The 14,773-nt window shown below is 54.3% G+C and overlaps 2 protein-coding genes across 7 annotated transcripts in view; one reads left to right on the forward strand and one right to left on the reverse strand.

Moving 5' to 3' along the window:
• On the reverse strand, nucleotides 1-8,005 carry LOC126650452 (bestrophin-1-like). The gene is made up of 9 exons (XM_050335264.1): nucleotides 7,854-8,005; nucleotides 7,215-7,309; nucleotides 6,302-6,535; nucleotides 5,518-5,672; nucleotides 4,462-4,539; nucleotides 3,199-3,351; nucleotides 2,677-2,757; nucleotides 2,108-2,259; nucleotides 1-1,763 (listed from the first exon to the last, which is right to left on the reverse strand). The coding sequence occupies exons 1-9, from the start codon at nucleotides 8,003-8,005 to the stop codon at nucleotides 584-586; spliced, it is 2,280 nt and encodes a 759-aa protein (XP_050191221.1). The 3' UTR covers nucleotides 1-583.
• RAB3IL1 (RAB3A interacting protein like 1) overlaps nucleotides 6,688-14,773 on the forward strand; it is a 21,641-nt gene continuing 13,555 nt past the window's right edge. For 2 of the 6 annotated variants that reach the window (XM_050335218.1, XM_050335219.1), the window contains exons 1-3: nucleotides 10,690-10,793; nucleotides 11,236-11,298; nucleotides 12,781-13,454. In XM_050335218.1, coding sequence (XP_050191175.1) covers nucleotides 13,231-13,454 — 224 coding nt within the window. In that variant the 5' untranslated portion in view covers nucleotides 10,690-10,793; nucleotides 11,236-11,298; nucleotides 12,781-13,230. Of the gene's footprint in view, nucleotides 7,366-7,945; nucleotides 8,123-8,430; nucleotides 10,151-10,689; nucleotides 10,794-11,235; nucleotides 11,299-12,780; nucleotides 13,455-14,024; nucleotides 14,744-14,773 lie in introns of those variants that run through there. The other 4 variants (XM_050335216.1, XM_050335220.1, XM_050335221.1 and 1 more) reach the window with 4 other exon arrangements.

Consider the following 14,773-nt stretch of genomic DNA (forward strand, 5'->3'; position numbering starts at 1 on the left):
TACCATCCACGTTTCTCTGAGCACTCAGATCTGTGGCAGGGGTGACAGGGAACTTCAGAAGGAAGCAATGTGGGGGCAGGTACTGCAGCTGCCTGTGCTGGTGCAGACACTTACCCTGCCTTACTCCAGTACTTTCCTTGTACTGGAAAAGAGCCAGACAGCACTGGAAGAAGCACTGTGGGTCTGCATCACTAACAGTGTGACTTGCTTCAGTCCCTTACTTTCCCTGGAGTAGTGCAAGTCCTGTCTGAGACTTGTAAGCTCAAGTTCTACTTCTTGCTGTGAGGAGGGGAGTAAGTATCCATTTTAGCTACGCTCCTGTTCTGGGCTACACCTGGCTGGTGCCTGCTGAGATACCAGCAATACTTAACACTCATTGGGGTCTGGCTAAAAGTTGGGGTCTTGGTGGTTGTGTTGTTACAGCAGAAGTTGAGCCTGCATACGGTACCGACACCAGGAGCAGTGTCCTTAGTGCTGGTTGGAGCCTGGGCCAGGCTCTGGCTGCGTGTCCAGCACTGCCCTTCTGTTCAGGTGAGTGCCAGGTGTGAGGATAAGGAACGTATCCCATGGAACCTTTTCTCCTTTAGCTGTACTGATCCATCTGCTCCTCCCCTGGGCTCTCACTGGCCTCCATGATCACCTCCATCAGCCCCACGAAGTCGCCCTCGGCCAAGGAGATCCCGGAGTCGTTGGGGGATGGGCTCTCTGCTCTTCTCGGCTCTTTTGTAGGGGGTGGGTTAGTGCTTCCATTCCCAGTGTCTCTCGTGTTCCTGGAAACCTCTGGATGCTGGTCTGGAGCGCTGGCTGCGTCTTCCAAGCTCAGGCTGCGAGCATCGGGGCCGAGGTTCCCCTTGTGGGACCTCTCCAGGGCTGGAGAGGTCACGGGAGTGAAGGAGAAGCAGAGGGAGGTGCTGCCCCCGGGGGCTTTGTTACCGGGGGTGTGAAAGGCACCGGAATGCTCCGAGTTGGGAGGAGCTGATGCCGCGTTCTCCAGGGTTAGCCAGGGCGGGTGCGAAGCTTTCAAGCTCTTCGGGCTCTTGTAGCTGCCCTGCTTCTCCTGGTCAGGAGATTCTGCCAGAAAAGGGAATTTGGGGCTGTCAGATGCTGTGGACTGTGCTCCTGGGCTTCCTGTGATGGCAGCTTCTCTGGAGCTGTTCTTTTCCTCCTCCACTGTCACAGCTGTGGAATCGGGCCCTTTGCTCCGATCTGTTGGCCACACGAAGGTTTCCTTTGCAGCTGAGCCCAGGGAGCTCTGGCTCTTGTAGACATCACTGGCCCTGGAAGGGGAGGCGTTGACGATGACATCCCTCAGGGAAGTGGAGCAGGCAGCGATGCTGGAGAGAGCAGGTGGTTTCTTCCGGCCTTGGCGTCTGGAAGGGAAAATCATGGGGATGGAGCTGATGGGTGTCTGGGGAGCGCTGTAGAAACCGGGTCTCTCATAGAAGGGGGTTGACATGAAGGCATCAAACTCCCTGAGTTTCCCATCTTCGCTGTCCCACTGCTCCTGGGAGTCTCCCTTTGGCTGATTGATGCCACAAGGACTTCCTGACTTCCCCATGTCCTGGTAGGTGTAGTGGGAGAAGGGCGATGCGGCGTCTCCTCGCCTGCGCAGCAGGTTCATCCGGGAGGAGGACCTGGAGAAGTTTGGTGACTGGACACCCAGGAGGCGTCCCAGGTGTCCCAGTAATGGGGTGGAGTGGTTGGCCTCCTCGTTCTCCTTGATCTGCTCCAGGGGCTGGAACTCCATCTCTTCTTTCTGCATGCTGGGAAAGGCGAAGCAGGGCTGTTAACGCAGCCACAGAGGGAGGGGGTTTGTGTTGCCACTGCTGCCAGTGGCAGACCTCTCCCTGTACTGCCATTAGATGTGTTAGCCCCCCCAAAGCAGGGATGCTCACAGTACAGGTGAGTGGGGGGAAGAGGCCAGAGTCATCCTTTTCCATGGAGGATGTTGGCTGTTGTCTTTGCATGAGCCTAAAGGGATCTTAGAACAAGGTTTCACAGACTATAGGGAAAGATATTACTACCCACTCTTGCTCCTCAGGTGTAATATCCTACTGAAGACCTAATCCAGGTGTAACTGTGGACTGCTGTGACACCCTGGACTGACCTGATATCAAAAGTGGAGCCAAGGAACGATGGGCGCTTGTACTCGGCGGTGGCTGCTGTGTAGGGTGGCTGGGGATCAGGCTCATTCCAGTAGAGGTCCTTCTCCAGGATGGGTAAATCCTGATGCATCTCATCCACTGCCATGAGGGAGACCTGCAGGAGACAGCAGGAATGTCATCCGAGGTGAGCAGCCTGTTATCTGTGGGTGAAGGATTGCAGGGCAGGGGGAAGCAGTGTAGCACGGAAATGGGGCAAGTGGCTGAGGTTGCTGTGGTTTCCTGTCACTTGGGTTGTTCTTCGTAGAATCACAGAGTGAGAGAATCAGCTGGGTTGGAGAAGACCTCTGAGATCATCAAGTCTAACCCTTGATCCAACCCTGCCGTGGGCAGGGCCCAAAGCCCCACATTCCTTTTCGTGGAGAACAGGGGGGTCTTCCTGGCACGGGTCTTGCCCCACACCTTTCCTGGAGCCTTGGAACTGTGGAGGGACTGTCTCTCCATCCCCTCACAGGCAGGGAGGTGGGGGCAGAGGTTTTGCACTGACAGGGTGGGAGGACCTTCTTCCCTTTACCTGCAGGTTCCTGTCGATGAGCCAGTTGGCTTCAAAGTCATCATCATCCTCCCCAAAAGGGTTGATGAGCTGCTCGGCCACCTGCATGTGGAGAGCACACAGCATAGGTCACCGTGGTCATACCTGCCCCTTTCCCTGCAGGGAGGGGGCCTGTGGGGCAGGGGCAAGCGTGATGTCCCTTGAATTCCTAGAAAGACTGCTCCTCCCAAAAAGGGGAGGGTTAAATTGGAGGCTTGCCAGCGGCTGGGAGATATTGGCACACACAGTAACAACCCTCCTGCAGCCTTCTGCCTCTCTTTTCCCCAAACCAGTCAGGACCAAAGCTTGGGAAAGGTGCAGCTGGGCTCCAGGGTGACACACGCGGAAAATCAGAAGGTCCTGGTAATTCCCTCAGCCTCCCCTTGGCTTCCCGTTGTTGTGCATAGATCAGAGAACACACAGCTGGGTCCCTGGTGAGCTCACTTGGGGAAAAACCCTTGGCAGGGTCAGATTCCAGCTCCAGACGTATTTTCCTGGACTTACCTTTAACCAGCCAGCGTAAAAGAAGAATTGCAAAAATGTAAAGACAGGCACGAAGAGATCCAGTTCATGGCCAGGATATGCTTTTTCTGGATCCAGGAACTGCCTCCCGATCAGACAGGCCAGGAAGAAGCTGTAAACAGCCACGGTCACCACCTGGGAAAGATGCCAAGGGACACACCAGGGGAGTGTGAGTTCCCAGCATCTCCCTTCGCTTCTACCCCACAGCTCTCCAAAGCCAGATCCTGGCTCTGCAGCCTTTGGAAAGCCTTGGATTCACTTCTGACAGGCTGCTGTTTTGTAGGGGGATGCATTCCCACAGCAGGAAGCTTTAAATACTCCCTTTGGCTGTTGCATGCACTGTATGTCATTCCAGGCTGTCCCTGGAAGGAGATCTGTGGAGGTGTCACAGGGCAGGGGCAGAAGGAAGCACATGACATCCTGGATGGACTGAAAGCTGTCTTGTGGCTCAGTCCAGGCTGGCAGGCTGCTTCCAAGTCTGGAAGGGAACCCTGGCAGTCCTATTAGCTCCCTCTTTCCTGTTCCTCCTGCTGAGCCTTTTTTCTATTTGCCTGCTTGCTTGCCTGGATCAGGCTATGCTGAGCTTTGTGCTTTTCTCTATAACCACGGGACTGGAAACTTCCCCTTTTCAAATTAACAGTAACTGAGACTCTCTTGATACAAGCAAGGGGGTTCAAAACAAGAACAAACTTTCCCAAGGTGTTCCCCATTAACCTTCAGCAGCTCCTGTTTCCCAGTGGAGGGCATCAGTGTTATCTGAGAGCTGGATGATAGGAGACAAAGGGGCAAGTCGGTGCCAAAGTGTCTGCCTGGGCTGTTTAAATAGCTGAGGACGTGCACAGAGCTCACTCACACGTGTGGCACACCTCCCCTGGAGCTCCCTGCCTGGAATGTGTGCCCTGCAAACTGGCAGATGTGGAGCACTCTTCTACAGGTCGTTCAGCCCAGAGAGGAGAAGGTTTTGGGGAGACTGAGGGAGCTCAGAGAAAAGAGGGAGAAGGGACTTTTTATACACACAGTGGCAGAACAAGGGGCAAAGGTTTTAAACTGACAGAGGGCAGGTTTAGATTGGATGTTGGGTAGAAATTCTTTACTCAGAGGGTGCCCGTGGCAGGGGAGTGAAACTTCACAAGATGAACTTTAAGGTCTCTTCTGATGCAAACCATCCCAGGATTCTAGGTAAGGGTGTAAAGTGGGATGTGCAGAGGAGGTGCTGGAGCAGAAGGTGTGGGGATCCCTCCTCACCTGGGTGTAGACCAGGGGGATGCTGATCCAGTCGTACCCATAGAGCCTCCCGCACTGGCTGCGCAGGGTGTTGAGCTCCTGCAGTGGGGAAAAGGAATGGCCCATCAAAATAACTCTGCATCTTCTTCCTGAGGACACAGAGCCTCCCTGGAGCCACTGTCCCTCGTTGCTCCAGCCCATTCCCTCCTGCTTGCACCTCCTCTGGAAGGGAGGCTCAGCCAGGACTCCTGTTCCCGTGGTGCTCAGCTCTAGCCCAGCAGAGCCCCAGCAGGATCTCACACGCCCCTGGAGGAACTCCTTGCTGCCTGGGTGTCTCCATCTGAGCCCAAGATCCCTCCCTAACTCACTTCCTAGCAGTTTATCTCCTCACAAAATGAGCAACCAACAGGTGAGGCAAAAGGATGTCTCAGGCACATCCATCTCTTTTCTCCTGCCTATAGGTAAGTATACCAGAGGGAGATCTCTCTCTCTGGGCAGATGAATCCCACTCCAGGCAACAGAAACCACGTGACTTCCTCTGCACATGAATACCAAGAAGGATGAGCTGTTCCAGAGCCTTTTTCTGTGCAGCTGGGCAGGGATTGTTGCCAGCTCTTGCCTGTGGAGTGTGGCCTGCTGCCCAAGACTATCAAAGAGCTTTCGATAACAAGGTTTTCTACAGGACCTTCATTGTTGGGGATTTTTTTTTTGACCTCTCCTGGTCTCTTCCAGATACCTTTGTGGCTTTCTTGTGGCTTTCCAGCTGTGTAGTCCTAGAGGTCTCCACTGGCCACTGCTGTTGGCTGCCCTGGAGTGTGGCAAAGCTGATCAGGGACCTGCTACTTGGATACCTCCCATTTCCACACCTGAAGGTGAGTCCAGTGGTTCCTCCTAGTCCCACATTTGGGAAAGAGGTCACATTGCCCTCTCCTCAAATATATGTGGCAGTGCTGCCACGTCAGCAGGCCATGGAAAGCTCTGGAGTGTGGTACTGGGAGCATTGCCCACCAAAGTGAATGGAACATCCCCAGGGATCCCCAGGATCTCCCACAGTTGCCTGTTGCCTCTGTCACTCACATTCAGGATTCCTTGGAGCAGCACACTGTCCCGGATCCTCCCGTCATTCCTTGCCTTCACAGCCAGGTTGGAGAACCACACACATGGGATCCAAAACTTGTTGTGGGGGGAATTCAAGCTCTCAAACTTCTTGTGCTCTTCTGGTGTCATGAGGCCTGTGTGGAAGACAGCAAATGGAAGAGGGATGGCCACAGAGGGCAGAAAGGAATTGATCTGGTCTAAAATGAAAACATTTGAATCTCAGGTGGTGGCCTCAGCTCTCCTTAAAAACCATGGGAAAGACTCAGGTGCTCAGAACTTCGGGAGACATGCGGCGGGAGGACAAGCCTCGTTGTTAAAATTTTGAGTCACGGGCTTGAGAGGTGGGATTTATGGGATTTCCCTTTGGCTGTCTGCAGCACATCTGATCAGATCACAGTACTGCTGAGGGTACCACAGCTATTTGTTTGGAATGGCATAACACGGGACTTAGAGTGCCTGTTTCTCTGTCTGGATCACAAAGGGAACCCAGATGATGGGGGCAGGTGCAGAGCTCTCCCTTTGGGCAGGCTGGGACACGTTGTACCTCGAGGAGCATCCTTCCCAAGAGGATTCAGGGAGCCCAGCAGCCAAGTTTGGAGATCGGAGGCTCCGATTCCCACCCGGCAGCGGAAAACTGTCGCCTGCTGCAGGCATCACTTCAGCAGACTGCAGCACCGCCCCACCTCCCACCTGAAGGTCGGGAGGCCTTTCCCAAAGCTCTCTGCCCCAGAAACAGCAGCCAGGTGGGTCTGCCGGGACTGACCCGCCCTCACGACGTGCTCCATGCTGGGGAAGCGCTTGTAGACGGCGGTGCTGACGGAGCGCAGGATCAGCACGCTGACCAGGTTGCTGTAGCGCATCAGGGTGCGCCTCAGCAGCCGCCCGTACTCGTCCTCCCCGTCCACGTTGCAGGACACCAGCGTCATGATGCGGTCGGGCCACGGGATGCTCTCGTACTGAGCCCACCAGCGCGACACCACCAGCGCCACGTAGAAACCTGCAGGGCGGCTGAGCAGATTAGGCATCCCAGAGGGGCAGGAGAAGGAAGGAGTAGGAAGCTCTAGAAACCTGCAGGGCGGCTGAGCAGATGAGGCATCCCAGAGGGGCGGGAGAAGGAAGGAGTAGGAAGCTCTAGAAACCTGCAGGGCGGCTGAGCAGATTAGGCATCCCAGAGGGGCGGGAGAAGGAAGGAGTAGGAAGCTCTAGAAACCTGCAGGGCGGCTGAGCATGTTAGGCATCCCAGAGGAGGAAGCTCTGCTCTTCTCCTCTGCTTCACTTCCAGTGTTCGTACAGGGACGGGTGCAGGAATAACCGGAGGGGAATTCAGACCTTCAGGCTAAAATGAGTCTAGGTTTTGTGGTTTGTTTGATAGAATCACAGAATTGTTTGGGTTGGAAGAGACCTTAAAGATCATCTCGTTCCATGGGCAGGGACACCTTCCAGTGAACCAGGTTGCTCAGAGCTCTATCCAGCCTGGCTTTGAATGCTTCCAGGGATGGGACAGCCACAGCTTCTCTGGGCAACCTGTGCCAGGGCCTCCCCACCCTCCCAGGGAAGAGTGTTTTCCTAAACAACAAAGAATTTCCTCCTAAAGAAATTTACAACCTCTCTCAAACCAGGAAGAAGCAGTGCTGTCCCGTTCCCCTCCCTGTGTGATGTCAGGCAGAGCTCCTTACCCAGCACGAAGGACACAGGGATTAGCTCAGCATAACTGTTGCAGTACAGCGCCAGCTTCTCGAACATCAGCCTTTGGCTCTCGCTCAGGATCAGCCTAAAAGGCACAAACAGAAGCAGCAGCCTCAGAGAAGAGTCTGGGCCTTGTCTGGGGTGAGTCTGGGAGGGGAAGCCAAGGACAGGGAGTCTGTGGGTGAACAGCTCTCATGAGCCTGGGACATCAGCCCACATCCCCAGAATACCCTACTGCCCAGTCCAGAGGCCACAGAACATGTGGTAAGTAATGCAGCCTGATGCCAGGGACCACCTTTATTTTTCTCACTCAGGAGGACAATGTGTGGTACCAAGGGTTTGATACAGAGCTTGGATGTGCACTGCAGCTCACTGAATATCCTGCAAAATGTCAGTCCCAAGCTGTGCTCTCCCTTGAGTTCCTGCCTCTTAAAGTTGCTTCCTTTCCTTCCCCTGCCCCCCTTTCCCCTTTCTTTCAGCTTTCTTTTCCTCCTCCACTTTTTCCTCTCCTCCCTCCCCTCCTGCAGAGGCTGGGGAGTGTCTGTCCAGCATCCCTGTCCCAGTCCCACGTTTCTCCGCTGTCCTGATCCAGGACAGGCTGTGCTGGTGTCAGGGTGTGAAGTGCTCACCTGTAGATGAGGCTGATGGTGAAGTAGAGCAAGATGAAAATCAGGAACTCTGAGTAGAGCAGTTTGTAGATACTCCCTTTCCACTGGAGCAGGAGCTGGGAGAAGGTGCCCAGGCGGGCGTCGGCCACGCGGTTGGTGTAAGTCACGGTCATCACAGCTCCTGGGGCACACACAGCGGGAGGAGCTGGAGCTGGAACAGAGGGAGGAGACAAGCAAGATGAAAGGCAAGAGGAGAAAGACAGCGAGAAACAGCTGGGATCCAAAGCCAGGTAAGGTGAAGTCAGTGACACAGAGAACCAGGAGGAAATCCGTGGTAAGCAATTAATTTGCCATCTTTCCCCTGTCCTCGAGCTGCACGTGAGCTGGTTACAGTGACAGAGGATGTATTTTCTGGTGGAGCCCTGGATTTCTAATGCTTGATTGTCAGCATTCAAGTGGGGCTGGTTGGCTGGAGAGGACAGAGCCCATCTGCCACCCCCTTCCCACAAAACACTGGTGTAAGGTTTTAGTCTCAGGGTCACAAACTCCAAAGTTGCTTATCCCATTTTTGTTTGTTTTTTTATACTATTTGTTTTAGATATGTTTCTGTAAAATGACAAGCATCTTCCTGGAACGCTGCTGGCAAAAAAAAATGCAACCCAAAGGAGAGCAAAAACCCCAGAAAGTCGAGATTTCTTAGGACTGATCCAGGTGAAGGCACCCAACAAGAATTGCTGTCTTTAAATTTGGGTTGAGGGCTGTATCTGGACTTTGCTGGTCCCAGTCCTGCAGGCAGAACAGCCCTCCCTGTTAGAGATCTGCGGGATGGAGTTTGGCCAGGCTCACAGAGCCCGAATTCCAGCAGCTCCACCTCCCCTCTCCTTCCACCATATGTTGCACAATAAATCACACTGGATGAAAAAAGGCATTCAGGCTCCTGAAATGCTTCCCAGTCATGCAGCATCCTCGTTGCAATTCTAGTCTAGCATGGATAAATATTTCTTTATCATCAATTAATAATCAGACCCACTTTCATATAAATCTGAATTTGTAAAAAACCCCAAAACAAACAAACAAACAAAAAACACCAAGAAAAAAACCACCAACCCCAAAACACTGGTGTAATCCATGCCAGGCAGATTGGTGAATGATCACTTGGTTTATCAATAATTATCCAGTGTGAAACTACTGGTATTTCTAAATCTTAACATGTCACCAGGGTGTTACTTAGGCATTGCTATTTAACAGAGGTAACAACGTTAGGAACTATGGGGCCTTGGGCTCTCCCCTGAACGATGGAGACAAAGAAGCACTTCAAGGGACAATTCACACCTTGCAGCACCTGAAGGCAGATAAGTTTGTGCCCCTGTTCCTTATTTAAACACCTCAGTTAAAAATCTGCACCTGGGTGGGGACAAGTGTAGTTCCAGTGAACTGCTGCTGTGAAGAAAAACAGCAAAGTCTGGGCTTCTTGGCTACTTCAGCCAAACAATATCTTTTTCCTGGCTTTGGCTTTTTGGTGCTGCTCCTCCTTTGGGTTTCCCTGCGGTAACTCAGGTCCCTGAGTCCCCTCTCGTGGGTTATGTGGAGGAGCAGAGCTGGTCCCTGTCCCCAGCTGCACAAATGCACATTTCCCTAAATCCTCGTGCACATCTGTGCCATTCCCATATGGATTTCTGTGCACAGGACTTGGAAGAGTGGGCTCTAACTGCCCCAGGGACTACACACATGGGCTGTATGGAAAAGAAACGTATGCCCATAAACCCATAAATTTTGGGGGGCTGCTTACACAAAGCTGTCTGTTTTCTCTATGCTTTGGGTCTTGAGAGAGCCCAGGGAGAGTTTTTGTTGCGTAATTCAGATACACAGTCACTTTTTACCAAAGAAGGAAAACTTCAGCTCTTGTCCGTGTAAATAATGGATGTCACCCACCTCTGTGCAGCTCTGCTCCCGCATGGGATATGTTTTTTCTCCCCAGTGCTTTTCCCTCCGGCCCAGAATGGTTAAGGCACTTCCCTGCCCACCTGCTGGCCTCAGTGGGACTGCCCAGGGATGTCACTGGGCAGCTGGCATGCTCCAAGTACCATTTGGGGTTGAGGTGGGAGGTGACTCACTGACACACCGGGGTCGCTATGGGGAGGAAGAGCCATCCCCTGCATGGCACTGCTGCCTGCATCCACCTGCCTCATCCCTCCGGACCAGCCATTGCACCTGGAGCTCCACTGCCACTAACCAGAGCGTGGGAACCCACGGCAACCGGGATCCTGCAGCGTCAGGTGCATCACCCACCACGTGAGACGGCAAAGAGACACGAGCAGGTACCCCAGAGCCGGAGAGCAAGGGGACAGAGCAGAGGGGTGAAGCGAGAGGAGGTGGCAGGAAGGCAGGAAGGTCTCAGGAGGGATCTCCCTGCACTCAGGAGGACGGGGTACTCACAGTGCTGGGCTCCTCTGCCGCGCTGGAGGCTGTGCAGGTTTGGTGCCGCACGTGTGCCCGCTGGGTCCTTTGTGGCCCACGCCTCGCCCGCCTCCCCGTGCCCCCTTGGCTCATGGGGGGATTGAACCTGCCCGACACGGTGTGCTAAGGAGCCTGAGACCCACTTGGGAGCTGCAGCCGGTCACTTGATGCCGTAATCCTCCCTCATTACAAAAGAGACTCTGTTGTCTTTTGCCCTGTTCCCTCCTAATCTTCTGAGTAAGCCCTGCGTGTTTATAGAGGCGGCCGGAGGAGGGGGAGGCAGGGCTGGCTGCTCCGCTGCTGCTAACTCCTGGCACAGCCATGGTGGCTGCCAGGAGAGAGGCATTTTTCCTCTAATTCTTTCCTGTTTGGTCCCTTTCTCCGTGTCACAATCTTACAGGAACCCCAGGAGGTTATGCAGGGCTGGAATTTTCCACAAAGGCTGCAAAATGTGTCGTGCCCGGGGGGCTGCACAGCCCTCTCTTCCCTGGGGAAGCTCCTTAGGTGGGTGAAACACCTGGTCCACGCTCTGCATGGCTCTCACAGGATGTTTCCCTGTCATTCCTCACTGTCCCTGGATGAGTTTGCCACCTCTTCCAGCCGTGGTTTGGGTGCTGGGGACTTCCACTCTGCCACTGGCTCCATGAGACTCTTTCCATGGGTTCCCTTTTTCTTCCTCTAGCTTCTTCCTGCAGTGCTTTTGGGACTCGCTGCTCTTTCCTGCCTGACATCCTGGGAAACACTGGTCCTTGCCTTTGTCCTAAAATCTCCACCAAGCCAGAGAACTCCTTCCCTCTGTCTCTCCAGGTCCGTTTTCTGCTCCCAAGTCATCCCTCCCAATTGTGACCATCCTTCTCATCCACCACCTCCACAATCCCCCCTGTCAGGTGTTTAAGATGTTCCCCTTTCACGGGGCTCTGACTGAAAATCCTTTCTTTCTGGTTAGTCTTCCATCATTTACCCAGCTGTGGGATGCTGTGGAGAGGGAGCACAGGTCTGATCCATGCAGGTAAGAGTAACTCCTGTAAAAATCAACTTGCTCTTGTGCTGGTTGCATGCCCGTGCCTTTGACACTCGTTTAACATCAGCACTTGGGATCAATTTGTCCCAAATGTAGTTTTGTCCTTCCTGTGGCTGATCCTAGACAAGGGGAGGGTGTTGTTGGGAGTGGTTTGGGTGCTCCTGGGGCATGAAACAAACAACCCCGGAGTGTCCTGCTGTTTGTGGAAGGATGTGCTGGCATCTGGGGGACTCTGCTGCCCTCCTCTGAGAGCAGCTCAGCTGGCAGCTCGTGTGCTTCACAGCTGCTGCTGGGACAGCATGAAATATGCGTGGAATTTAATATTAAAGTAAATAACTGAGGGGCTATCAGCATGGCAGCCCTGCTTGGATCTCTTTTCACATCCCCCGTGGCCTCAGGCCCTGCAGGTCTTGAAGATTCCTTGCGCAGAAGCAGAGGAGGATGCAAGGAGGTCTGATATCCCTCCTCAGCCTCACAGCCTTGGGATCATCCTCATTTTCTCAGTGTTACAGACGCAGAAATTGAATTACTGTGGTGGGAATTGAATCCCTGTTTTGGGAATGCCAGAGGGCCACTCTCCATGCTGAGTTAGCAGCAGCTGTCTGGGAATGGCATGGTGCCCTCCTTGCTGTCTCCCAGAGAATAGTAAGTGTTTTTTGGGACAGTGGGTCCCAAAGCTTGGTGAAATCCCTTCACCTTCTCCAGTTTCAGTGGTAAGATAGACATGGCAGCTGGCATCAGGGTGTCTCAAAATGGCATTCTTCCGTGGAATCTGATGTAATTTAAAAAAATCCAGATTAGGTGGGAAGTATCTGAGGAGGTGCTGTTTTGCAAGGACAGGATTTACCCACAGGTTTGAGCTGGTCGGGAATGTTTGAGGAGGATGCAGTGACACTCAGTGCTTTTGTGAGGCCCCCCCCAGGCTTCTTCCCCTTATGCTTCAGAATTCCTCACTAATTCTGTGCCATCCTGGGTGGCCCTGAGAGCTGTGGGTGCCAAGCTCTCCCTCAGACCCAAGTGCTAATCTCCATCTGACCCTCTGCATTTTATTTTTAGGGACTTGGAGGGTGACAAATCTGCCTCTCTGTTGTTGCACAGTTCAGTTTGCACAGCATGAAAAGGATGGAAAGGTCCTTAGCAAGATCACCCCTCTCTTGCCTTCTTTTGCCTTAGGTTCTGTAGTGGGGATTGGGCTCCAAAGGGAGGACCAAACTTTTTGGTCCTGAAAATCAGGGATCTTAGAGCCAGAAATCCCGGAAAGCCCTTGCTGAATGCCTTGCAACCAGCTGAGCAAACATCAACACAGTGTCCAAGCCAGCAAGGAGGGGCTGGAGGGAGCCTGGAGTTTGAGGCCATTTGTTTTCATTCTCCTTTTCATGGCAATAACATCCGGTTTGGGTTTGCTGGGTCTGGGGTGTAGTCCTGCTTTCCAAGCTCTAAAATAATCCCTGTTCCTCCTCCTCTTCCCAGCCTGCATCTGGTTTTCCCCTTTCCTTCTGGGAAGAAGAGGGGAGCACGTGCCACTCTCCCCCTGTGCAAAGTTAACTTCTGCAAGTGGCTGGGATTCAGCATCTCCAGCACATCCCCTCTTAATGCTTCCTGCCTGCACGATCAGTTCTCATCCTTCCTGCCTTTGTCGACTCCTAGAATCAGTTCTACCCTTCTAATCTGAGGACCCTCTGGCCCTACCAGCCAAGCCTTGGCAGTTAATAATTACAAAGACTAATTACTTGTGGCGCTGCCTTGGAAAGCTGAAGATCTTTCCCCTCCTCCCAGAAGCTCCCTGAAGATAACAAAGGTTACAGCCAGCGACACAAACAGACACAAATGTACCGAACGCTCCGTTCCCAGACTCCAGAGCATGAGGTTGGCCTGTGCTGTCACCGTGGATCCCGGCCATGAGGCAGGGCAGGGCTGCAAATGACAGGGACACCCAGGAGATGCTGGGACAGAGAAGCGCTCCCTGGGTGGTATCCACAGCAGCATTCTGTGATGGATACAAGGACCACCACGTCCGGCTCGCCAGCCTTTGGCCTGGGGTCTGGCAGTGAGGCAGAGGATGGGCAAGCGGAGAGCGAGGCAGGAGCGTGTGGAGGCTCGGAGGGGATATGGCTGCCTGGAGGGAAGCCCTGGGCAATGGCAAGGTAGGATGTGATGGGAAATGTTGGGAAGGATCGATGTGGAAAACATCCTCTTAGGGTGGCCTGCAAGGGCAGGGGCGTTTTTTGGTTCAGTGGAGTCACTCACCAAAATTTCAGTGCTGTCAATTCAGAGGTGAGTGTGGGATTTGCTGTTGGGACTGGGGTAACAGCAGGAGTGGTTTGTCTGTTTTGTTCCCAGCCCTGTGCTCTTCTTGAGTGCCAAGTTTAAAAACCCTGGACAATCAGTGGCCTTTCTGCCCCCCCGCCAGGTTTCCCCCATCCTTTCACCTTCCTGCACATCCCTTCTTTACATCCCAGACTTCCTCAGTGTATTGGGGTTTTGGGGCACAGTTTTGGTAGGGGGGGGCTACAGGGGTGGCTTCTGTGAGAAGCTGCTGGAAGCTTTCCTATATCCAATGGAGCCGTTCCCAGCTGGCTCCAAGACGTGTGCCACTGGCCAAGCCTGAGCCCACCAGCGACAGCGGGAGCACCTCTGGTACAATATATTTAAGAACGGGGGAAAAAGCGATTGCACGGGAGCAACTGCAGCCAGAGGTGGTCCCCGTGGAAGGATCCCACTCCGGATCAGCCCGGCTCTAAGGGACTGCACCTCGGGGAAGTGATACACGCGGGAGCACTTAGTGAATAACTCAGGTGAAGTCCACGGAGGACTGTGTCCCCCGGGAGGGACCCCACGCTGGAGCAGGGGAAGGGTGTGAGAAATCCTTCTGAGGAAGAAGGAGCAGCAGAGACCCGACCGCAGCCCTGCGTGGAAGGAGGCAGAGGAAACCAGGCGCGCATCTGAGCCGGGAAAGAGGAGAGGAGCAAAGGGACGGTTGTTTTAAGATTTATTTTTCGCTTCCCGCTGCCCCGCACTGATGCGATGGGTAACACACTACGCTGATTCCCGCAATTCCAGCCCGGTGTGTGCCGAGCGTCCCCTCCAGGGCCCCGGCGGGCTCAGAGCGCAGCCGCGCCGGCATCACGGGGCGGTGCTGGGGCTGCGGCTCCTCCGGGATCCGCTCCGGGAGCGGCTCCGCTTCCAGCTCCGCTTCCTCCGGGAACCGCTCCGGGAACGGCGTCGCTTCCTCCGGGATCCGCTCCGCTTCCAGCTCGGCTTCCTCCGGGAGCCGCTCCGGGAACGGCTCCCCATCCTTCGGGAACCGCTCCGGCTCTTCATCCGGCTCCTCCGGGCACGGCTCCCGCTCCGGCTGCGGCTCCTCCGGGCATGGGGGGCGCGGCGGGCGCTCCTCCGCCCTGAGCAGCATCGGGGACCCAGCGATGTTGCGGGGGTAGGTGCGGGGGAAGGGGGGGAATTGGGA

Source organism: Myiozetetes cayanensis, unplaced genomic scaffold (assembly GCF_022539395.1).
Source record: "Myiozetetes cayanensis isolate MyiCay16 unplaced genomic scaffold, myiCay2020 scf6-25, whole genome shotgun sequence".
Lineage (NCBI taxonomy): Eukaryota > Metazoa > Chordata > Aves > Passeriformes > Tyrannidae > Myiozetetes > Myiozetetes cayanensis.

Coding starts and splice junctions, on each gene's coding strand:
- LOC126650452 (XM_050335264.1), bottom strand. CDS start 8,005: ATGACCGTGACTTACACCAACCGCGTGGCCGACGCCCGCCTGGGCACC. Junction 7,310..7,853: donor ACCATCAGCCTCATCTACAG/GTGAGCACTTCA, acceptor TGTGCCTTTTAG/GCTGATCCTGAGCGAGAGCC. Junction 1,764..2,107: donor GGCTCCACTTTTGATATCAG/GTCAGTCCAGGG, acceptor CGCCTTTCCCAG/CATGCAGAAAGAAGAGATGG.